General features: G+C 49.5%; 8 protein-coding genes across 8 annotated transcripts; 5 read left to right on the top strand and 3 right to left on the bottom strand.

The window, feature by feature from the left end:
• Positions 1-576: 576 nt before the first annotated feature.
• Positions 577-5,157, top strand: TRUGW13939_01087 (uncharacterized protein; the record flags this gene model as incomplete). Its single annotated transcript, XM_035484291.1, has 9 exons — positions 577-2,539; positions 2,595-2,887; positions 2,940-3,110; positions 3,163-3,504; positions 3,561-3,759; positions 3,812-3,887; positions 3,946-4,399; positions 4,469-4,616; positions 4,676-5,157. The coding sequence occupies 9 exons, from the start codon at positions 577-579 to the stop codon at positions 5,155-5,157; spliced, it is 4,128 nt and encodes a 1,375-aa protein (XP_035340184.1).
• A 145-nt stretch (positions 5,158-5,302) lies between these two features.
• On the bottom strand, positions 5,303-5,798 carry TRUGW13939_01088 (uncharacterized protein; the record flags this gene model as incomplete). Its single annotated transcript, XM_035484292.1, has 3 exons — positions 5,303-5,358; positions 5,421-5,547; positions 5,658-5,798. 3 exons carry the CDS (start codon positions 5,796-5,798, stop codon positions 5,303-5,305), a joined length of 324 nt encoding a protein of 107 aa, XP_035340185.1.
• Positions 5,799-6,887: 1,089 nt separating this feature from the next.
• TRUGW13939_01089 (uncharacterized protein) lies at positions 6,888-11,883 on the top strand (the record flags this gene model as incomplete). Its single annotated transcript, XM_035484293.1, has 3 exons — positions 6,888-8,931; positions 8,984-11,407; positions 11,459-11,883. The coding sequence occupies 3 exons, from the start codon at positions 6,888-6,890 to the stop codon at positions 11,881-11,883; spliced, it is 4,893 nt and encodes a 1,630-aa protein (XP_035340186.1).
• A 482-nt stretch (positions 11,884-12,365) lies between these two features.
• TRUGW13939_01090 (uncharacterized protein) lies at positions 12,366-13,271 on the top strand (the record flags this gene model as incomplete). Its single annotated transcript, XM_035484294.1, has 3 exons — positions 12,366-12,465; positions 12,522-12,835; positions 12,891-13,271. 3 exons carry the CDS (start codon positions 12,366-12,368, stop codon positions 13,269-13,271), a joined length of 795 nt encoding a protein of 264 aa, XP_035340187.1.
• Positions 13,272-13,540: 269 nt separating this feature from the next.
• Positions 13,541-16,099, bottom strand: TRUGW13939_01091 (uncharacterized protein; the record flags this gene model as incomplete). Its single annotated transcript, XM_035484295.1, has 1 exon — positions 13,541-16,099. One exon carries the CDS (start codon positions 16,097-16,099, stop codon positions 13,541-13,543), a length of 2,559 nt encoding a protein of 852 aa, XP_035340188.1.
• Positions 16,100-16,320: 221 nt separating this feature from the next.
• On the top strand, positions 16,321-18,785 carry TRUGW13939_01092 (uncharacterized protein; the record flags this gene model as incomplete). Its single annotated transcript, XM_035484296.1, has 8 exons — positions 16,321-16,374; positions 16,425-16,643; positions 16,707-16,780; positions 16,828-17,062; positions 17,109-17,248; positions 17,296-17,569; positions 17,618-17,730; positions 17,780-18,785. The coding sequence occupies 8 exons, from the start codon at positions 16,321-16,323 to the stop codon at positions 18,783-18,785; spliced, it is 2,115 nt and encodes a 704-aa protein (XP_035340189.1).
• Positions 18,786-18,872: 87 nt separating this feature from the next.
• On the bottom strand, positions 18,873-20,133 carry TRUGW13939_01093 (uncharacterized protein; the record flags this gene model as incomplete). Its single annotated transcript, XM_035484297.1, has 4 exons — positions 18,873-19,761; positions 19,812-19,872; positions 19,920-20,042; positions 20,091-20,133. 4 exons carry the CDS (start codon positions 20,131-20,133, stop codon positions 18,873-18,875), a joined length of 1,116 nt encoding a protein of 371 aa, XP_035340190.1.
• A 204-nt stretch (positions 20,134-20,337) lies between these two features.
• TRUGW13939_01094 (uncharacterized protein) lies at positions 20,338-23,097 on the top strand (the record flags this gene model as incomplete). The annotated part of the gene is made up of 2 exons (XM_035484298.1): positions 20,338-20,628; positions 20,683-23,097. The coding sequence occupies 2 exons, from the start codon at positions 20,338-20,340 to the stop codon at positions 23,095-23,097; spliced, it is 2,706 nt and encodes a 901-aa protein (XP_035340191.1).
• Between the last annotated feature and the right edge of the window lie 60 nt (positions 23,098-23,157).

A 23,157-nucleotide genomic window follows, 5' to 3' on the forward strand; every position in this document is an offset into this window, starting at 1 on the left:
TATTTTAAAATTTAGTAAATGCTCATCCACTCCTCCATAGACTGTGCTGAAGTTAATATTAAAAATTAAATTATTCATCCACTAAATTCATCAATTGATATATAGTTAATCTGTGTAACGCGTATTGACAGTGATGATTTGTTCCTTGTCCTGATATTTCGTATGGACCTCAGGTATCCACTATAACCTATAGATACTCCTGCTGAAATATTTAACACAATTCATGGTGTTGTGTAGATACAGGGTTCTCGCTGTCGATCGATGTTGATACGCGTGCACGTGACCCATTAGCGCAATTATGCTCCCGACTTCTTACTGGCTGCGAGGCCCAATTATTTCACCACAAAGACAACAAGCATTGAACGATCTCGATTCTCAGATATTTAATCTGCTTCTCGAACCTGGGCTGTTCTTTCGAGATACTGAGGACGCATACATTGCTCCCCACGGAACAGACTTTTCGCCATCCTGGTGCAGGCTTCAATCATGCTCGATACACTCTAGGACAGGAAAGTTTCAATATTTCTTTCCCCTGACAAAGGTCATATTCTTTTGGCATTCGCTCAAGATCCAAGAATGCAATGCTATACAGAGATTCTGCCTCCTTCGGGAGTTTCACACGCCGTCTCAGCCCGGTTCACCTCGGCGGCCGCTAATAATTTAATAGTCGTCAAGACATCTCTTCTCCAGATATTTGATCTGACCACTGAAACTAATTCAGACGGTGCTAAGCCATCGGCTGAAAATGGAACGCCAAAGCTGGACTTGCTAGCCGAGTATGAACTCTACGGGACCGTGGTCGACATTGCCCCAGTCAAAATACTCAATTCCAGAAGTGGAGGAGAAGCTCTTTTGTTGGCTTTCCGGAATGCGAAGCTTAGTTTGATTGAATGGAACCCTCAAACACACGGGATAGTGACTGTTTCAATCCATTACTATGAAAAAGAGGACATCAACCAGAGCCCGTGGGTGGCCGACTTGGGCGACTGTGGCAGTCATCTCACTGTTGATCCAGGTAGCCGGTGTGCTTTGTTGAACTTTGGGATACGGAACCTTGCGGTTGTTCCATTCCACCAAGCGGGTGATGACCTAGTCATGGACGACTATGACCCAGACCTGGATGGTGGCCTTGACAAGGAGATGCAGGACGTCTCACCCTCAGAAAGCAAGACAGAGAAGCAGAACACCCTGACTTACCAAACTCCCTATTCGGCCTCCTTTGTTTTGCCCTTGACTGCACTGGATCCCGCATTGCTCCATCCGATTAGTCTCACATTCCTGCACGAGTACAGAGAGCCTACTTTTGGTATTCTATACTCCCAGGTAGCAACATCGGCAGCTCTATTTCACGAACGCAAGGATGTCGTCGTGTATTCTGTATTCACGCTAGATCTAGAACAACGAGCATCCACATCTCTCCTGTCTGTCACCAAGCTGCCCAGCGACCTATTCTCCGTAGTGGCTCTTCCACCACCCGTTGGTGGTGCCCTGCTCATTGGCTCGAACGAGTTGATTCATGTCGACCAATCCGGAAAGTCCAATGCCGTTGGCGTCAATGAATTTGCAAAGCAAATCTCAGCATACCCCATGGCTGATCAATCTGATTTGGCTCTCCGTCTGGAAGGCTGCATAGTGGAAGTTCTCGACAGTCGATCGGGCGATATGCTGCTTGTCCTGTCGACTGGTGAACTAGCTTTGCTCCATTTTCGATTGGATGGAAGATCAGTCTCCGGGCTTACGGTGCGCCTTGTACCCAGGTCGGAAGTTGGAAACGAGGTTATGAATGCTACCGCTTCATCTTCTGCTGTCCTGAGTCCCGGGAGGATATTTATCGGAAGTGAAGACGCTGACTCGGTTCTTGTTGACTATCACAATGCATCTTTCGCCTCTAAAAAAGGCCAAGAACACGATGTTGATGGATTATATGGGAACTCGGAGGATAATAACGACGACGACAACGACGACATTTATGAAGACGATCTGTACTCCTCGGCTCCAAAGGATACCTCAAATACACGCCCTTTGAATGGTTCTTCCACAGGAGGCTATTCATTTGAAGTTGTGGATAGATTAGCCAGTATTGGCCCCATACGGTCGGTCGATCTAGGAAAGTCATCTGATCGAAATATCCCTTCTGGGGATGTATCAACGCGTGCTTCGGGTATCCTAGAGCTTGCTGCCGCTTACGGATTAGGCGAAAACGGTGGCGTTGCGATATTACAACGCGAGCTTGACTTTAAAGTTGTGTCTAGTTTTGAGAGCGAAAGCATCGATTATGTCTGGACGGCCACTGTTAATACCACAGAGTCGAAGAACTCAGGCGAAACGTCACCAGCCAAGACGTACGCTCTGGTGGCACGATCGAAACCAACCGGGAACGAAGAGTTGCTTGTTTATAATGTCAATGACGGGGGCTTCGAGCAACTGAATGCTCCGGATGTCAACCCTAACGAAGACTATACCATCGAAATTGGCACTCTCTCGGATAATAGCCGCGTGGTACAGGTGCTAAGGGGCGAAGTGAGAAGTTATGATGCTGGTAGGACAACCTTTCTTTTTTGAAAAGCGCACGCCCGATATTAACGTTTATTCAGATCTCGGACTTGCCCAAATCTACCCTGTATGGGATGAAGATGAGGGCGATGAGCGCTTTGCAGTGAGCGCCAGCTTTGCAGATCCATATCTGCTCATTTTCAGGGATGATTCGTCATTGTTACTTCTTCAGTCAGACGAGAGCGGTGATTTGGATTTGTTGAGTGACAATGAAGCTCTTTCATCTCAGACCTGGCTGTGTGGGTGTCTATATACGGATAAAAATGGCGTTTTCGCTGGAAACACTGAAAAAATAACTTATTTGTTTTTGTTGAGCGTCGAAGGAAAATTATTCGTCAGTTGTGACTTTTTTCTCTAACATGGACTATCGCTGACATTCGATTCAGGTGTTTCGGCTTCCCGATATGAAACTCATATCTGCGGTTGAGGATGTTGACTTTTTCCCTTTGATTCTCTCAAATGAGCCATCTACTAAAAGACAGACTTCTCGAGGGAAAATCACGGAGCTTTTGGTGGCTGACCTTGGAGAATTGCCATGGACGTCGCCATATTTAATTGTTTGTTTGGCTGGCTCTAAATTGGATGACTACCTCGCTAACCTATAAATAGTTACGAACTGACACCGATGATCTCATTATGTACAAACCATACCGAAACAACGGCTCGGAAGATGAAAAAGAACGTAGCTTGAAATATATCAAGCAAACCAATCACGCCCTCCCTCGAGGATCCTCCGAATTTGACGGTCAGCAACGAGCAATGACTCTTCGGCGGTTGTCCGACGTTGGCGGACTCGCTACAGTCTTTATGCCAGGATTATCTCCAAGCTTCATCGTGCGGACGACAAAATGTTCACCTCACGTTCTCAATGTCCGCAGTGAATTTGTTTGCGGCCTGGGCGCTTTAAGCACCAGTGGATGCGAAAACGGGCTAATCTATGTGGATGATCAGGTATTTTCTGATGACAGCTATAATTTTAAACCCGTGAAACTAAAACGAGATTTTAGAATGTCGTGCGAAGTTGCCAGTTGCCGGATGGTATCAAACTCGACATCCCCTGGCCGCTTCGCAGAATCCCCTTAGGCGAACAGGTCGACCATTTGACTTATTCTTCGGCTTCAGGAACATATGTGTTGGCAACAAGCCGTGAAGAAAGCTTTAAGCTGCCCGATGACGACGAACTTCATCCCGAGTGGCGCAATGAAGGTACTCTTCCCTGGTCTGAGACTTTGTCATACTGTAACTGACACCACAATAGCAACGTCTTTTCTCCCGCAGGTTGTCCAAGGATCGATCAAATTGCTCCACCCAAAGTCTTGGAGTATCATTGACAGGTGAGTTCAGGAGACAGATATCTTCCCTCGCATCTAGTATGCGCTGATAGGTTCATAGCTATGGATTCGGTGTATCCGAGCACATTACTGCTTTAGAGAACATCAACATGGAAATCTCAGAACAGACCCATGAGCGCAAGGACGTGATTGTAGTCGGAACCACATTTGCCAAGGGCGAAGACATTGCATCTCGAGGAAACATTTACGTTTTCGACGTCATCGACGTTGTCCCGGACCCAGAACGACCAGAAACAAACCTTCAGTTGAAGCTAATCGGAAAGGAGTCTATCAAAGGAACCATCACGGCGCTGTCGGGAATCGGAGGGCAAGGCTTTTTGATCGCGTCTCAGGGACAAAAGTGTATGGTGCGAGGACTAAAGGATGACGGGAGTCTTCTCCCTGTTGCATTTATTGATGTGCAATGCTATGTGAGCGTTATCAAGGAGCTGAAGGGGACTGGGATGTGCCTGATCGGAGACGCGCTCAAAGGTTTATGGTTCGCGGGCTACTCGGTATGAAATTTCTCACCTGTGCTGCTAATATTATTGGGACGAAGCGAACTGATCTGTTTCGAAATACAGGAAGAGCCCTATAAGATGGCTTTATTCGGCAAGGACGTGGACGAATTGGAAGTTGTGACGGCCGAGTTTTTGCCTCATGGCAAGAAGCTCTATATTCTTGTTGCAGACAGCGACTGCAATCTCCATGTTCTCCAGTATGATCCGGAAGGTAAGGAAGTCTAGTGCACTTTCACTGGATGTATATGTGCTGATTTTATCTCTGGACAGACCCAAAATCATCGAATGGCGACCGGCTCTTGAATCGGTGCAAGTTCCACATGGGTCATTTCGCCCAAACGCTTACCCTGCTACCCCGTACACTACCCTCTCCCGAGTCAGCAGACGTAGAGCCGGATGAGATGGACGTGGATGGCGACGTGCCGCTGCATCAAGCCATACTTACCACACAGACAGGCTCACTAGCTCTAGTGACGAGTCTGTCCGAAGACTCGTATCGGCGTCTCTCAGCATTGCAATCCCAATTGAGCAATACACTCGAGCACCCTTGCGGCCTGAACCCTCGCGCATACCGAGCTGTCGAGAGCGATGGGATTGGAGGACGAGGCATGATTGACGGCAAGTTGCTCATGCGATGGCTGGAATTGAGTCGGACACGGCAGTTGGAGATTGCCGGCCGAGTGGGTGCCGATGAATGGGAGATTCGCTCAGATTTGGAGAGTGTTAGTGATGCTGGATTGGGGTATTTATAGATGGGTAATTGAATTGTTTGGTTATGGATTTTTTTAATAGTAGTAATCATCAATTGATGCTGTATATACGGAAGTAAGGCTACAGTCTTAAAATTTAAAAAAAAAAAAAAATCATTAATAATACACGTTCTTAAACCCAACAAGATCATTTCGCACTTGCTGCCAACTCCTTGGCCTTTTTTTCCAATGCTTGCATCTCCTCTGCAGATATCAATTAGTAAAACGAAAAACTTGTTCGTATTTAGTATGATAAGAATACATACCATTCTTCAACTTCTTATTCTCCCATGTCTCCAGTTTCATCCACGTAAAGTAGATGAGTTGATATGAAAAGATTGCTCCTAGGAAGACCTTTATAAACGGGGCTCCAAAGGGACGGAATGCGGACATCTATATTTATGTAAGATGAAACCCATTATTTGAACGATTAAAATCAGAATGCTCTTGTAAAGTAGAAGAGAGAGAAAAAGTCGGAATTTTATAGAAAAAATTTAACTGACCCCTTCTTTGAATGAACTCGGGTTCTGCGTCTGTTGCTCGAGCCGAGATACCGACGATGTGAATGTCCTCCTTTTGATAAAAACACGCGGTGCAAGGCGCAGGCCAGCTGCCGCCCTGAGGATATTTGAGCGTAGCGCCATTGTGGACACGGACTTGGTCAATCAACTTTTCTTATATGAAATCCGGGATGGAGTATTGATGGTGGTGACGGATCATTGGGCAATTTGGGCTAGGGAATCACGTGACCCGCGCGGCAGAAGATTGCTTGCAACTTAGACGCGGTGGGGAACCCCAGAATTCGTTCAACATGCGTTTCAACTTCCTTGTTCTGCGTAATTAATCATTGTCAATTTCTCTCTGACAGCAATCATGCCAGGTCCATCATGTCTGCAGCGCGCGGTCCGGGCGCGCATTCCCAGCTATTGCCTGGATGAGTGCATTCAGGATGGTTTTTTCAGGAATTTTCTGCGATGACCAGACTGCTATAGACGCTGCCAGAGCCCATTTCCTCGCGTCCATGTTGTTGGCCTGTAGTGCAGTGAAGCCTGCGATGCTCTGCCAGGGACATGCGCCACGCCTAGTCCGTCCCGAACAGGCTTAGCGGTGGCTGAGCACCCACCGGCCCGTGCCTGTCGCAGCCTCGCAGCCCAGCAGTGTGGCGCGTGCGCGGTTTCCCGTCTGACTCGCTCGCAGCTGCCTCGATTCTCTTGTCTCTCCTCCGCCCTAACTTACTTTCCCCCCGTGCGATATTATTCTATCGTCGTCCAGCACAGCCCACGCCTTGTGCCATTAGGATCGAGATTCGTGGTGCCTCGTCCGTCTTGTTGATTGTCCTCTACATTGCTTGCTCGCCCCCCCTTGGCTCTGCTGCTCGACCGCGAATCAATCAAGCCAAGTTCACCGCGTGAGGCGCGGCGCATCGCGGCCGGCCGATCCATCAACCCTCCATTAGTAGCTCGACCCGATGATATCGCCAAGCTCTGCTTTGAATTGACATCAATTGTCCTCTTTCCCTCGCGTTTGTCTGTGCACACCCTCGTTTTTCTCTTTTTCTGGCCATCCCTATGGTCTTTATCAAGCGTGAGTAATTGTTGCTTGAGCATCGTTGTTGAATCGGTAAGTTACCCCCGTCGCGTTTCTCACTTGACTTTTTCAAACCGTTCTGTGAGAAGGAAAATTTACCCGTTTTGGTTACGGTCTGACCGTGGACAGAAACAAGGCCACCCACCATGGCGCGCTTCTCTACAAAGCGGACTTTGGAGGAGATCGCCAACAAGTCAGACTCCAACGACTCCGACTACAGCGACCACCCGGTTCGGTCATCCAGACGCTCTGGTTCAAAGACTAAAAGCAGCAAAAAGTCGAAGCCGCAGAGCAAACGGCGCCGCCGAAACTCCGACGATGATATTCTTGATTCCGAAGATGAACTCCAGAGCGAAGCCGACGAGCTGTCATACGAAGGGTCTGAAGAAGACGAGGACGCCGCCAATGTAGAGCGGAATGCAAGGGGTATAGCACGTCGAAAAGTGGTGCGGAATCGTCCAGTCTATAAAGAGGACTCGGACAACGATCAGGAAGAAGAGACTGAAGATAAGAACGACGAGGATGAGGAAGGAGAGGAGAAGGTCACGACTTCAAAACCTCATAGAAGGACTCGGAGTAATGTGATCACACTGAAAATAGGGAAGCCTTTGAAGGAGGAACCAATATCCGATATGAACCGAGAAAATAGGCGCATTACCCGACATACTCGTGATCAATCAGAAGACATTTACGCCTTGACGAATTCTGGCCGACATGTGGAAACCGTGGAACAGGGTGTAGCCAACCCGGACAGCACGAGACCCGGAACACGATATGGAGCCAAGACTGTTGGCACCAAGGAAACGATCGAAGAGGAGGAAGAGTCTTCAAATCGAGATGTAAAGGTTTCCCAACTCGAAGTGTTGGAGAGTGACCCTCAAGGTGACTTTGAGGAAGGCTTATCTGCTGACAAAGATGCTGCCGATGTTGACGTTGAAATGGCCGATGGAGTTATTCCCGAGTCTGAGGCCGGGTCCGCGAACGAAGAAGACGAAGACAACGACGATGAAGAAGACGAAGGGCCGACATCACGAAGACGGAACCGACCTAGTCAGAAATCTGCAGACAATGCGGACGCTGAAGATGATACAGGACGAGAGTCTCGAAAGAAACCCGCGCAACGTAAGCAAGACGAGGGTAGTGATTTCGAACCCGGTGAAGAGGATTCTGACGACGATGTGTCAGCGTCAGAACGATCTAATGCGTCGCCTCACAAAGGAGAAACTACCGCCCAAGACGACGAAAGCAGCAACGGGAGGCGTTCCGGACTTCGCAGTCGGATGTCACAATCGCGTGGAACAGGCGATCCCGATGAGTTTAATCCTGAAGCTGAGGAGCTCGCCGAGGAACTTGAAGATCTACAGCCCATGCGACGACGAAGGAGGAACCAAGAAGCTATCATTTACGAGAACAAACCTCGTCGTAACAGGAAGGATGTCGACTACCGTCTTATTCGGCCTGATTTGGTTCTTCCAATTGAGGAAGCAGACTCTGAGCCTACGGAATCCCCTTCACGTCGCGGACGAGGCGGTGGAGGCAGCACCTGGCAGCGCACGCTCTTTTCAACGTCAGGACCGTTTGGTGGTGGTGGCCCTGGTGCCATTCTCGGACCGCCTGGCGCGAGTGCCAATATCGATAGTGACAGCAGTGACGACGAAACCATGCAGGTGAAAGGTGTCCCTGCAGCCCAAGGATTGCCATCATTGGCCCCTGGAGCCGTGGGACTCAACTCAGCCCAGCCTCATGGCGCAGATGCTGCTGCACCAGGTCTTTCAGGGACACCGGCAAACTTCGGCAAAATCAAAGATAAGCAAGCATTGGCCGACGCCGACCCCTTGGGGATTGATCCCAATGTCAATTTTGATAGCGTTGGAGGTCTAAAAGGTCATATCGATCAGCTCAAAGAGATGGTGGCATTGCCGCTGCTGTATCCGGAAATCTTCCACCGTTTTCATATCGTTCCGCCACGAGGTGTCTTGTTCCATGGACCTCCTGGCACTGGAAAAACACTGATGGCACGTGCTTTGGCATCTAGCGTGAGCTCAGAAGGACGCAAGGTCACATTCTATATGCGAAAAGGTGCTGATGCCTTGAGTAAATGGGTCGGCGAAGCCGAGAGGCAGCTCCGGTTACTCTTTGAAGAAGCGCGAAAGACACAACCTAGTATCATCTTCTTCGATGAGATCGATGGTAAGCTTACCTAGATTTATAATCGTGTGACCGCCTGCTAAGTACAACATAGGTCTCGCACCCGTCAGATCCAGCAAACAAGAGCAGATTCATGCCTCTATCGTGTCGACTTTGTTGGCTCTCATGGATGGTATGGATGGAAGGGGTCAAGTCATAGTTATTGGCGCCACGAATCGACCGGACTCTATAGATCCCGCTCTTCGCCGTCCAGGTCGTTTTGATCGCGAATTCTATTTTCCCCTGCCCAACAAAGATGGTCGACGTGCCATCTTGGATATTCAAACCAAAGGCTGGGAGCCACCGCTGCCAGGTCCTATCAAGGATGAACTAGCCGAGTTGACCAAAGGCTACGGCGGTGCGGACTTGCGAGCTTTGTGTACTGAATCTGCCCTCAATGCTGTGCAAAGACGATACCCACAAATCTACAAGTCCAGTGAGAAATTGCTGATTGATCCAAAGACTATTGAAGTGACGCCAAAAGACTTTATGATTTCTATAAAGAAGATGGTACCATCTTCTGAGAGATCTACATCATCCGGGGCTACACCACTGCCCAAGACGGTGGAGCCATTATTGCGCCATCCATTTGCAGAGATCACAGATATTCTTGCCAATATTCTTCCACAGCCGAAACGCTTAACGGCCTTGGAAGAGGCAGAATATGAAGAGCCCGAAGGTGGCGGGGGTTTCAGGAGAGAGCAAATGCAACAAGAGTTTGAAACTTCTCGTATATTCAGGCCTCGACTGCTCATTCGTGGTTCTTTAGGAATGGGGCAACAGTATCTCGCTGGAGCTGTTCTCCATCACTTTGAAGGCCTCCATGTGCAGTCATTCGATCTCCCCACTCTTTTGAGCGATTCCACTAGGTCTCCAGAAGCCACTGTCGTTCAACTATTTGCCGAAGTCAAGCGTCACAAACCAAGCGTGATCTATATACCAAATGTACAGACATGGTTTGAGACAGTTGGCCACGCTGTAATATCGACATTTCTCGGTCTCATTCGCTCTATTCCGCCCACAGACCCGGTGTTGCTTCTTGGGGTTATGGAAGAAGACACAGAGCCACTGGATGCAGCGATGCTCAAAGGGCTCTTTGGCTATTCCCAGAGAAATCTTTATGCCCTGCAACCACCAACTCAGCAAGCACGACACGAGTTTTTCGGTAAAGTCATTGACTATGTGAAGACATCGCCGCAAGACTTTCCGGATCCAGAGAACCGCAAGAGAAGAAAGTTGGAGACGTTAGAAGTTGCACCGGCCCTTCCGTCGAACGTTACTGAAAGCACTTTGACCAAAGAACAGCAAAAGGCCCAGAAAAGAAAAGATCGCCAGACCTTGAATCTGCTCAAAATACGCATCCAGCCTATTATGGACCAGATCAAGAAGTACAAACGCTTCAGAGCTGGTGTGGTGGACGACTCCCAGATTCGCTACCTCTTCGAGGAAGCAGATCCTTCAATTCTAACCAGCGATCTACCAATGGAGCAGCGACAGGCGTTCCGGCCTTTTGAAAAGGACGTTGATAAAAATGGAGTTCCTGGATTGAAAGAAGTTGCTTCCGGCAGGTTTTTCTACAACCTGGAAATCGTCACTATTGAGAAGCGTCTTTCCAATGGTTACTACAAACGGCCTAAGGATTTCCTCGCTGACATTAAGAGGATTGCAAAGGACGCACGGGCCCTGGGAGACCAAGAGCGGCTGCTACGGGCGAATGAACTTCTGACGAATGTAGAAGTTGACATTGGTGGTATAGAACAAAGCGACCCGGCTTTGGTTGCCGAATGCGAAGGCGTGTATACTCGTGAAGTAGAGCGAGAAAAAGCAGCGTTGGAGCGTGCCAAGAAGGCGGAGGCATCGGGAGACATGGCGCCTCCTGCCCAGACCAATGTGCCACATGGGAATACCGATTCGAATGCATCATCTTCTGGCCCGGTTGTTCTGGGCCAGCCTTTTGTCAACGGAGCCAGACCTGTGACTCCTAGGCCTACGAGCAATGGGAACCATGGTGCGGGTGGCTCTGATCTCAACGAAGGCGCAGCCCACGCTTCAAACAGTAACGAGGCATCGAATGCCTCACGCGTTGAAGACGGGGATACGTTAATGACGAACTCCGATGAGACAGACTACACTGGGCGTGTCACTGCTAATAGCTCTTTTGGCCCCTCGGCCCAACCCAAGCATCCCTTGTCAAATACAGCACCTTCTCAGCAGATCCGGCGAGAGTCTGGTATTTCCAGTCTATCACAGAGGGGCCCACTGACTCCCATGGCTCCTGGATCCCAGCCGGGCGATTACACGAATGATGCCTCGACAACGCAAACTACATCCGACAAAAAGACATCAGACCAGTCCACAGGACCGCAGTTTAACACGCAGAGTCCTGTGGCAGGAAGCGGCCCACGGGTTGATTATCCTGATTTGACTTCATACCCTGACCGAATCTCCCAGGAGGAGCATCTTCCTGACACTCAACAAGGTGAGTACTTTGCAATGATGACTTGTTTCGAAGCTAATTTTTTTCTTCTAGAAATGCCTTATTCTCAAAACAGCCATCCGAATGGTAGCCAACGATACTCCCAAAACAACGCACAGTACCGTCCTGTTTCTGCTTCTGATGCTGCCGCCAGGCATTCGCAGCCATCAAATATCAAATCTCTCTTGAATAACGAGGACCGAAACCCACGGGTTGAAGTTGACCATGCGTACATCAACCAGCTTCACACCCAATTAACGCAACAAACCAGTGGCTGCTCTGTGGAACAGCTCGAACAGATCCACACCTACTTGATGGACAGTATCTGGAAGAAGCGTGGAGAATGGGACCGGACCAAAGTCGCTGGTCTTGTTAAAGACCTATTCCTTGAAGTCTTGCAGGACATGCAAAGCAACCAGTTGTTCTCGTCGATGAGCCAGCAAACTCGGGAACAGCTAGCTGTACAGCAAACAGGGTAGCTCTCTCGTCAGACTTGAATGATTTATTCGATTTATGTTCTGTTTTATTATCAAATGTTTTTTTTTGACGGCTATTATTGTGTACATGTTGGCGCCACATGGACGATTTGCTCGGTGTATCTATTTCGTTACTGCATTATCTGTATCTAAGCATGCGAGCTAGAACGGGGAAGAATCTGAGTGTATTTTTGACATTCTAATTTTGTATTTTGTTAGGATTTGTTAAATTCGAGATCGACAGAGCCTTAAGTAAGCCGCCCGTCGCTCGGCGGCTAAAACCAGCCTGGCCTTTCGGGCGGCGCCAATAGGATCACCAACCTTTCTATAATTACACCTCTCCTCTAATAATTCACGAACACACCGTCTACAACGCCAAGTGAATGAGAATCGACTGGCCTGAGATTATTTTGTTATAATCCAGGGCTTTTGCTCTGAGCTCCTGTTTTTTCTTGTTAAACGGTCTCGTCTCCCCGCCGCCCACCATGGTTGACTGGGTGAGTCTCGCGATACCGTTTGCCTACCTGGGCATTCTGATCGGTTCGCTCGCGATATTCTCGTCGCTGTATCGCAAACGGAAAGCTGGTCAGTACTTCTGTTACCCTATATTTCAATTTGCTTTACTAACTGAATGGAAACAGTCAAAGCCCTATCCTTCGAGCCATGGTTCCCCTCACACCTCCAACGCGACATTTACTTTTCACTACTCCACATCGAACCCCCTTCTTCATCAGGCGGAAAAGATAAAAAAGCACCCGCTGTGCCCGAGACGGTCCTCAAAGCCGCACTCTTGCGTCGGGCCGGCGAGGATATTAAGCGTGTCATGGCGATCCGAGACCAGAAACAGGCTCTGTCCTTGTTGCTGCAGCGAGGCAGCGTCGGCGATGATCTGTGGCAGCGCTTTCAACGTGCGGAGAAGGAGATGGAGGATGAAGTGCGGGATGTTGTTCAAGAGGTTTGTCCATCCACCCTCTTTTTGTTTTTTTGTGGTCGTTGCTGATTTTGGGTAGGCAAACGCCTACTACCCAAACTGGGGCCAGATAATCTTCCAGTCCGCTCGCGAGATGGACCAAAACGCGCTGTTCAGACAACGCATCGATGATTATCAGAGCAAGGCAGAGGAGGAGCGACAATGGTGGGATCGCAAAAAGGAGAGTATTCAGGAAGGGTTTATGAAGGAGTTGGATGAGGAGAAGAATGCATCTGCTACTTCTACTTCTGCTACCGCTACCGCTACCGCTACTACTACTACCAAGAGTTTTGAACCCGCCGCTACGACGACTACTACTACCGGTGTGAGTGACGATGATGGGGTTTTGGTCGAGTCTGAGATACCGAGTGTGTCGAGCGGGACGAACAGTGTGAAGAAGAAGAAAAAGGGGAAGAAATGAGCGGTTGTGAGAGGGTGTTGTGATTTCGTTAACGTTTCTTCATTTTTTCATTCTTCTTCGCCTTTCATATTTGTTTAGGGTTTCTTTCTTGTAACACTACAGCGGTATAGGTGTTTAGAATTGACATACCATTGATACAAATGAATTCGGGTAGCCTGCCAACCAATACTGTAGAACATTTCAACATTTAAATATCTGATTTAATATGAGATGATAATATACATGCAACTCTATGCCCAAACTCCAGAGATTATATTACAGATACATCATTAACCCGAACCCAGAAGCGGCAAATCTAGACTAATGCCCATTTCCTCCATCGCCACCACAAGCTGCTCCTTGACCTGCTCCTTTCCCCCAACCGTACGCTCAATAATAGAAACCAAAAGATCACTCAAGATTTCTAGTTGGTACTGCTTGCGCTCTTCGTCACTGAGCTGGTCAATTGTCAGACCCTGTTCCTGGAGCATGGCTGCCTTGTCGCTCTCCAAAATACGCAGTAAGCTTTGCACGGTCTCGGCTTTTTCCTTTTGGCCTGGGGTAGAGAATAACCGGCGCCGAGCTTTGCGCGGTGTCCTTGCGGGGATGCCGGATAGTCGGGTGATTTGCAAGACGAGCATGCGTGCTGTTTGCTCGTCGGGGAAGTGACCGAACAGGTCTCTCATCGCGTAGAGCGAGACTAAAGTGCCGCAGGGATCTTTGGACAAGCTGAAACAGAGTGTGATCTGATCGTAGAGCTCCCTGGAGAATTCTGCTTGTGCCGATTGCTGTGCCTGCGGGTTGAGGGTGCTGAACCACTGCATCATCAACGAGAAGAGTTGGCGCGCAGAAGGGAACTCTGGATCCCATTCCTTTCTGGAACGATCGTACTGAAGTTTGCCACAGTCCCAGAGACAGGCAAAGGTTTCTAGATCTGGTCGGACATAGGCGGCCATAGATTTGAACTCTTTCCAGAGAACATCGATATTATGTTTGCGCAGCTCAGCGTAGAGAAGATGGTTCATAAAGTACGAGTTTGGTTTAATCTGAGCATCACCGAGGCATTTATTGAGATATCGAATCATGCCGTCGTCTCCGCGGCGGGTGTAGTGAAGAAGGAGAATAGAAAAGGTTTCGATATTTGCCGGGGGAATCCCCCTGTCAAGAAACTTTGGTATTTCAATGCCATCTGATACTTCGGGCATGTCTAGTTTCGGCGACTCCTGAAAAGGCTGGAGTCTGGCCCAGACAGTGTCGATACGGTGCTGAATCATAGCCCAACCAAGTCGTTCGGCTTTGTCCCTGGAGTAAGTAGTTCCGTGACGAAGCCATCCTCCGATGATACCATTCAAATGAATTGCGTCAGGTCTGATCCCTCTCTCAAACATTAGTTCTACCACAGACGCAGCAGAGTCGACCTCGCCCATGCCAATGAGCTTTTTCATCCAACTGGCGTAGAAGAACTTATTTTGGAAGCGCCGGGGTAGAATGGTCAACGCAGAAAGCGAAATCTTGTTGACATCCTCCGCTCGGATGCTCATTGCGTGCATATTCCCTGCAAGACCAATCGCCTTTTGGAAGATCTGCGTCGAGTCATTCGACGGGTCTTTCCCAGTAACCATCATGTCTTTGAAGACAGCCAGGGCAAGATTAATATGGCCACTTTTCAAGAAACTGATGGTGATTTCATCGTAATCTTTCATTTTCATGTCGAAGCCTAGGAGAGTCCTGAGTTGAAGATAACTGGCCCAGGCTTTGTTAGGCGCGTCTTTCTCGCCCTGCTCTATCCATGCCATGATAATGGGAATCAATATCCGCGCAGAACGACCTTCGTTCCTCGACAGAAAAGCGAATGCAATATCTTGGGCTCTCTGCGGATCACCATATGCCGCAAAAAGCCGGACGCCAAGGTTCCAGTACGCATCTATGTTCCCTTCACCGTTGCTGATGGCGGTCTGCTGTTCTTCCCACATCTGCAATGCTCTCTCGGTGTCGCCGGCGGAATGCACTATTCCAATAAACTCAAGCGTTTCGTCCGGCGAAAGGTCTCTCCCGACGGATTTGATATCCTTGACGAGGGCTTGTACATGATTTAGCTGGTTGGCTGAAGGTTTCTGATCTTGAATCTGCGCTTTCCATAATAACTGAAAGATTTCTGGTGATAGCGATTCGAGAAACGAGGGAACCGAGTTTTTGCAGCGTAGATACCATCTCCAAAGCATTTGGATTTTTGAAGTATCGGGTTCGTTCGCCACTTGTTCGAGGATATTGTAAAATCGAATTTCATAAGGATGGCCCTGTGAAGGTGTTGTTTCTGACTCTTCCTCGGTGGATAAAACATTCTTGGGGTCTGCATTTTCTTCTGCTTCGTCATGTAGATCTTTGAATTCCTCCTTAATCATATCGTCAAGTTCTTGGTCGAAGATTTGTTCAAGTCCTGGACCGTCGTCACTGCCATCTTGACCGTGTTCAGCATCGTACTTTCGGAAAGCCTCTAGCGCAATGATTCGATCCTTCTCTGGAAGACTTTTCATAAACGGACTATCGGCGTCGAAAGGGCCCTTTTTCAAGATTTCCAAATCATCATCCAACTTATCCAGTTCCTTTTTTATCTCATCTCGATCCGCAGCGTCCTCTGCATCTGGATTAACCTCGACCCGTTCCTTGCTCGACACGGTATCCTGCTCGAAGAAGCGAATCTTGTCGCCCGGTCCGAGGTTTCGGTCGTCATATTGCGATGCGGAGGCGGAGAACGGGCGTCGCAGAAGCGGCCTGGTGGTGTTGCAGCATCTCGGGGAGCAGGCCGGATAACGATATCGCCAAGCTCCTCTGATTACCTGACGGAGCATGAAGACTGAGTTCTCATGACATCGGCGAAAAGAGTGACGGACAGGTGGCGGGGACACACAGAGGGAGGTGGTTGATGGAAGAACAATAATTCTTTTTCCTTCGGGCGAACTGCGCAGCCATTTCCGGTTTAGTCCATCCGACGCCGCGGAGCTCTCCTCGTCTTCAACCTTCAGGTTGATTTCTCTGCTGGCAACTTCTTGAAAAGCATTCGGAAATAAAAATGGAGCTGAACGAGGAGGAATTGGATCTCCCGGGAGCTGATAGGGAAAATCCGGTATGTATCTTGCTCTCGCGTTGAGTTGTCAATGGCTAACTAGTCGCAAGGGTGTGTATGTTTACAATCCCGCCAAAGCAACAATAGACAACGCCGAGCCATCGCCAAAAAGACGGAAGACGTCAAAGGGGTCGAAGATAAATCTACCGCAGACGGACGCGCAGTCGACATTTGTGCCATTGCTGGAGGGAAAAGAACCATCGGAGCTGGTTGAGTTGCGGCAGTCGACCTTTCAGCGGCTATGGTCTGTTCAGGAACAGAGGAGCAAGGTAAGTCTGAGACAGCAGAGAAGTTTCATTCTAACATGATGTGCATTCTAACACCCTGTGAAGGAGATCTTAGAAGAACTCGATTCCGGGATCCTCGAAGCTATATCGTCGTTTGTCGACGCTGCATCTCCGGAGCTGTAAGTTCATTGATGTGACATCGCAGATACCATGCTAAGATAACTAGGTACCACGGTTGCATTCCCACGTCTTTGGTAACAATCGGTTCAAACGTGTCGGCTCTCCCTAGATTGCTGGACGCACTACACCGGCGTCTAATCGCCCAAGGCACCGGGCAAGTGATACTGTTGGAATCAGGCGATGCTCCGAATTTAAAGGCCGCATTAAAGACGATTATAAGAACTGCTGTTACGAGTACTGAGGGAAATGAGGCCTACCAGAGGATCTTCACACATAGAGCGGTATGAAGTGATCATTCCATGAAGTGACGAGTACTAATATCTCCAGGGCCCGCGCATGTTGCCATACGATCTCAACGTCCTTCACGAGTATGTCGAAAAGCAGGGAACAAAGTCTTTGATTCTGGCATTTCGAGATAGCGAGGCGTTTGACTTTGGCGTGCTCAATGATCTGATTTCACTGTTAAGGTAATTACCGTCGGACACATTTTTATATGGCTGTTAACAATATCTAGTTCTTGGATTGATCGGATACCAATTGTTCTTCTTTTTGGAATTTCAACATCTGTGGAGATTCTAGAGTCAAAGTTTCCTCGGTCGATCGTTGGGTCACTGCAAGGACAGCATTTTGAAATCCACGATGCCGGCGATGCAGTCGATCGAATATACGAGACATTGCAGACCAGTTCTAATACACAACTATGGCTCGGACCACACTTGAGTCGAAGCCTGTTTGAAAGATCAAGAGACTATTTCCAAAGTCCGGAAGAGTTTATTCGGGAAGCCAAGGTTTGTAATTTTCCATCAGAATTGTTGTGTTTTTTCTAACAAGTCTAGTATGCATACATGTCCCACTTCTTCGCCAATCCCTTGAGCGTGTTGCTTTCACAAACGGCTTCTCAACAGAAAGAGCTATGCGAGGCTATTCGGAACCTTGCTTCGTTTCGAAGGTACTTACAGTCCTTGACTATTTTGCAGACCTTGACTAACGCACTGAAGATTTTGCGAAGAGTTACTCGACCAAAATGATACCAGCCGCGTCCGAAGTCTTCTCGATGACGACGAAGCCCTACTCAAGGAAACGACGCAGGCGCTTGAATTGGGCCAGAGCCAAATGAAAACACTCTTCAACACAACCAAGCTCATCCAAACAGTACAGGGCGTGCTTCAAGCAAGCAAACCGAGCAGCAGAACCGAACTGTTTCTGCGAGCCATATCAGGCGACCTCCTGGATTCACCGTCCATTGAGGGGATGCTAAGCAGGATTACAAAATCCGACTCGGACGTGTTTGCACAGGTTCTGTCAGTGTTGAAAGATAGCGACGACAATGTCATCGGCGTGGAGCAGTACCAAAGCACGCTTGAGAGTCTGCTTTCAACGCAGCAAAACTCAAAGAAGAACTCACCGCTCCGCAGCAAACACGACACCCAAAACTCAACCTTATCAACAACAACAGTCACCAAATCCCGCGTCGTCAACCTAACCAAAGTGCAAAAACAAGTCTCGGTCCAAGACGTCGAATACACAGACCTCCTCGAGCGCTTCGTCGCCGAGTTTGAGCAATCTCTAACTTCTGCGCTTGTCAACCCGCAGAACTTGTTCCTGCATGAGGTTTTCCTGTTTGATCTGCGAAACCCGCTCAAGGACAGTTTTGCGCCGCGAGCTCGGTTTAGTGTGGAGCGCGCGTTGTCGAACCCATTCGATTATCTTAGTAGTTCGACAGCCCTCGAGGATCAAAGCAACAATTTGTCGGCGAAACAGCCCGAGACGGCGATTCTATACCAGTTGTATCTCGAGTCGGGAGCATTGGTGAATATTTTTGATCTGTGGAAGGCCTTTTCGACTATTGTTTCGGGTGATGAAGGGGACGTGGATGGGGATGAGCAGCGCACGGGTCTGATGCTTTTTTATCGAGCGTTGTCAGAACTAAAAGCGTTGGGGATGATGAAGCCTAGTCGAAAGAAGATTGATCATGTTAGCAAGTCTTCGTGGAAGGGGTTGTAACACCCTTTATTGAAGTGTTGAATTTCAGCATATCGTATACATCGTGATTAAATATATAATACATATTGTTACAGAATTTTGAGTATATTACCACCCAGGAAGCCGCTCAATAATGTTTTCATTCCCCAGCGGTCTCCCCGCCTCACTAAACACCATGGCCTCTCTCCGGCGCCGGCGAAGTGTCTGCTCCTCGAGGCTCTCGTCTGCCTGGCGCAGACGTTCAGGCACGCGGCCTCGGCCGGCTGTGTCGTCGCCATTGACCATCCAAACATCACCATCGACTTCAGCCTCATCCTCATCCTCATCCCCGTCCTCATCTCCGTCGTCGTCGTCGTCATCCTCATCGTCCTCATCGTCTTCATCTATCACGCTGCCCAGCAATCCAACCTGGCGGAATTGCCGGTTTCCTTCTGGATGCATAACCAACGTCGAGAAAATCGAGCTCATCAGGGTATCGTCCATCCAGTACTCCTTCATCAACCAGACCGGATCCTTGCGTCGGTGGTCACTGCTGTCGTTGTCATCACGAAGACATGGAAATGGGTAATTCGCCAACCACCGCGTGATAACCCCCGCTTCCAGCGCAGGAGGCACGTTATCAATGAGAAGAACATTCAGTGCGGCCAGGGCCTTTCTTTCGCCGGCGGGTCGGGTTTTGGGAAGCACGGGGGAATTGCTGGTGCCGATTTCCTCGGTGTGTTCGGCAAGGAAATTGCAGAGGCAGTCGATCAGGGCGTTGAAGGTGGGTTGGTCGTGTAACCGCAGGGGAGAGATTGAGCGTGCTACTACTGAATTATCAAATCGCCTGTGTTGGGCAACGAGTGTGTGTCGGCACTCACGAGCACGGCTGGAAACCAAAAAGTAAATGGCAGTCAAGGCGCGGTCTCGCCGGCGCTTGTTTTTGCTAGCCAGGTCTTCTAAAAGAAGATCACGCGAGGCTTCTTTCGTCGCCCGTTCTGATATAATCCGAAGCGACCTAGACCCGTCAGACACGCCGGAAAAAGAAGAGGAGGAAGAAAGACGTACGCCCCGCGGAGTTCATAGCTTGGACTTTCAGTCAACTTGTGAAGCGTGTCGAGCTTGAGAGCTGTATTGAAATTAAAATAAAGTCCAGAGGAGAGCATTGATACATACCATCCTCGGTGCCCTGGCTGATCATGCGCTCGTCGTTTTCGTCGTGCCGGATTTCGGTCAGTTTGGGGACCTCAAGGAGGTTGCGCACGAGCTGGCGGCAGGCGAGAAAGCCCAAGGATGCTCCTGGTTTCATTAGCGAGAGCAATCATACTTCTAGAGTAGTGAATATACCCAGACACAGCCATAGCAGGGATGTGTTGGAGCGTAATGCCATTGTATGGCGGCATTATTGTTCTAGCATGCTCGGAGATAGAAAGTAGGAAGGAAGCTCCGTCACTGATAACTAGAGAGGCCCCACTCTCCACACTAACTTAGCCGGCAGAATATTTTTTAGGGCGGTGAACACAAGCGGGTCGAAAAAAGTGTCGAGCCTGCTCGATATGATTATTTTCTACTGTTTCTGGGCACAACACACACAATGCCGCCGTCCCAACTCAAACAGCTCAAGGCGTCTCTGCGCGACAGCGGCGTAATCCGCCCGCAGCATTCAAAAAAGAAGCGCCGTCAAGACGACAAGAACGGCGCCAAAGCGGCACAGACACGCATCCAGCGGAATGCGGCTTTGGAGCGGATTCGAGAGCAGTTCAATCCGTTTGAGATCAAGCCGGCAGCGCGGGGTGCCAAATTCGATGTGACTACTAGAGATGGCTCGTCCAAGGCTGGGGGACAAGCCCGGCCGGGTGTGACCAAGTCTTTGGGAGAAGAGCGAGTATGTTTTTTTCTCTAGAGATTAAAAAAAAAAAGAGAAGCTAATGTGGATTAGAGACGGGAAACGCTATTGAGAGAACTACATTCGCGAAACAAGGTTGGCGCTATCAACGATCGACGATTCGGCGAAAACGATCCCACCATGACGCCCGAAGAGAGAGCCGCCGAACGGTTTGCTCGCGAAAGCCAGAGAAAGCTCCGCAAAGAATCCCTGTTCAATTTGGAAGAGGATGGGGAGGACGATGAACTGCTGCTCACGCATTTAGGCGAATCTTTATCTTTTGGGGAGAAAGGTGATGACTTTACCGAGGACTTGGAGGCCGGTCAATCGTCAGACGACGACGAGGAGGCTGGCCTAAAGCGCAAGCGGATAGCACCTCTTGACGAAGTTGACGACATGGAGGGTCTTGCTTCTGACGACGATGAAAACCAAGAAGAGCCGCTGCGGAAAAGATCCAAAGCCGAGGTCATGAAGGAAGTCATGGCCAAGTCGAAACTGCACAAGTTTGAGCGACAAAAGACAAAGGAAGAAGACGACGAGCTCCGGGCCGAACTCGACCAGGGGCTGCCGGATTTGTTTGACCTGATGCGCGGTATCAAACCGGCGCCCAAGCCAGAAGCCAAAGCAGAACCTCCTAAAGAGTTTGGGCATATGGACCCTGCTCGGGCAGCTCTTTTACAAGGCAAGAACAAGGGCGAAACGGATGCCGAGTATGATAAACGACTGAAGCAAATGATGTACGACAAACGGTCGCAGCCGACTGACCGCACCAAGACGGAGGAAGAGAAGGCGCAAGAGGATGCAGCAAGACTAAAAGCGCTGGAAATTGATAGATTGCGCCGTATGCGTGGAGAGGAAGACAGCGAGGTCGAGTCTGAAAAGGAGGAGGAGATGGTGGAGGAGGAGAATGACGATTTCATTCCGGACGACGCCAAAGCGTTTGGTCTGGCCTATGAGGATCCGACTCGTGCGGAGTTGGGAGTAGAGGACGAGGATGATTTCGTGATTGACGACGACCTGGTTGAAACAGACTCGAACGCCAGTCTTTCGTTTATCCAGAGTGACGAGGAGGAGGAAGAGGAAGAGGAAGAACCCGAGAGTGACGACGAATTGATGAACGAATTTGCCGACTCGAGCACGGACATGAAGACACTTTCGGTTTCTGCCGACACCAACACCAAACTAGCCTACACGTATCCATGCCCTGGGAGCCACGAGGAATTGCTGGCTGTGCTCAAAGACGTCCCAGTCGACGACATCCCAGTAGTCATCCAGCGCATCCGAGCTCTTTACCATCCACGCTTAAACGCAGAAAACAAAGCCAAACTCGGACGGTTCTCGCAGGTGCTCGTTGAACATGTGGCCTACATGGCCACCCAAAAAGACAGAGGGTCGTTTACAGTCATCGAAAACATGCTCCGGCATATCCACTCCATGGCAAAGAGCAACGGCGAGCCCGTGGCGCACGCATTCCGCGAGCATCTCCGCAAGATATCGACAGAACAGCCTCTAAACCTGCAGCCGGGCGATCTAGCCATCCTAACAGGCGTCATGACCGTGTTCCCCACGTCGGACCATTTCCATGCTGTCGTCACGCCTGCCAATCTCTGCATTGCGCGGTATCTCGGGCTGAGCAGTGTTAAGAGCGTATCAGACCTTGCTACGGGGGCATACCTGGCGACGCTGTGTCTACAGTTTCAGAGTCTTGCGAAAAGGTTTGTGCCCGAGTTTGTCAACTACTGTTTGAGCGCACTGAGCATGCTGTCACCTACGGAGATCAAGCAGAACCTTGGACCGGTGTTTCTCCGCGCCTCGGAGGAGTCGCTACGACTAGTCTCGGCTGGAAATGATATCAAAAAGCTGAGATTCTGGGACGTGATCGGCACAGACATCTCTCCAGAGTCTACAGAATCTCTCAAGGCCAGTCTCATAGAATTGTTTGTGTCTTTGCTAGAGAGCGCAGCCACACTCTGGAGCGGCAACAAATCCGCCTTTGAAGAAATCTTCCACCCAGCCCAGCTCGTGCTTAAACAGCTCCAAAAAGCTAGCCTGCCACCACAACTCAAGACCAAAACCTCCTCGACACTCACGCACCTCACCACTCTCTCCAAACAATCCCGCCGCGCGCGCCGCCCCTTGTTGCTACACAACCACCGGCCGCTCGCCATCAAAACCTCCATTCCCAAATTCGAAGAAGACTTCAACCCAGACCGCCACTACGATCCGAACCGCGAGCGCGCAGAACTCAGTCGACTGCGGGCCGAGCACAAGCGCGAGCGCAAGGGGGCGATGCGCGAGCTGCGCAAGGATGCCAACTTTGTGGCACGCGAGTCGCTGCGCGAGAAGAAGGAGCGCGATGCAGCTTATGAGAAGAAGTACAAGCGGCTTGTGGCAGAGATTCAGGGCGAGGAGGGCCGTGAAGCGAAAGCGTATAATAGGGAGAGGAAAATGCGTACGGGGAAAAAGTAATTGTATATACATAGATCGATCACTTAGGGTTAGCCTAACCCTAATTTATAAAGTCTCCAA

Source organism: Talaromyces rugulosus, chromosome I (genome assembly GCF_013368755.1).
Source record: "Talaromyces rugulosus chromosome I, complete sequence".
NCBI classification, from domain to species: domain Eukaryota; kingdom Fungi; phylum Ascomycota; class Eurotiomycetes; order Eurotiales; family Trichocomaceae; genus Talaromyces; species Talaromyces rugulosus.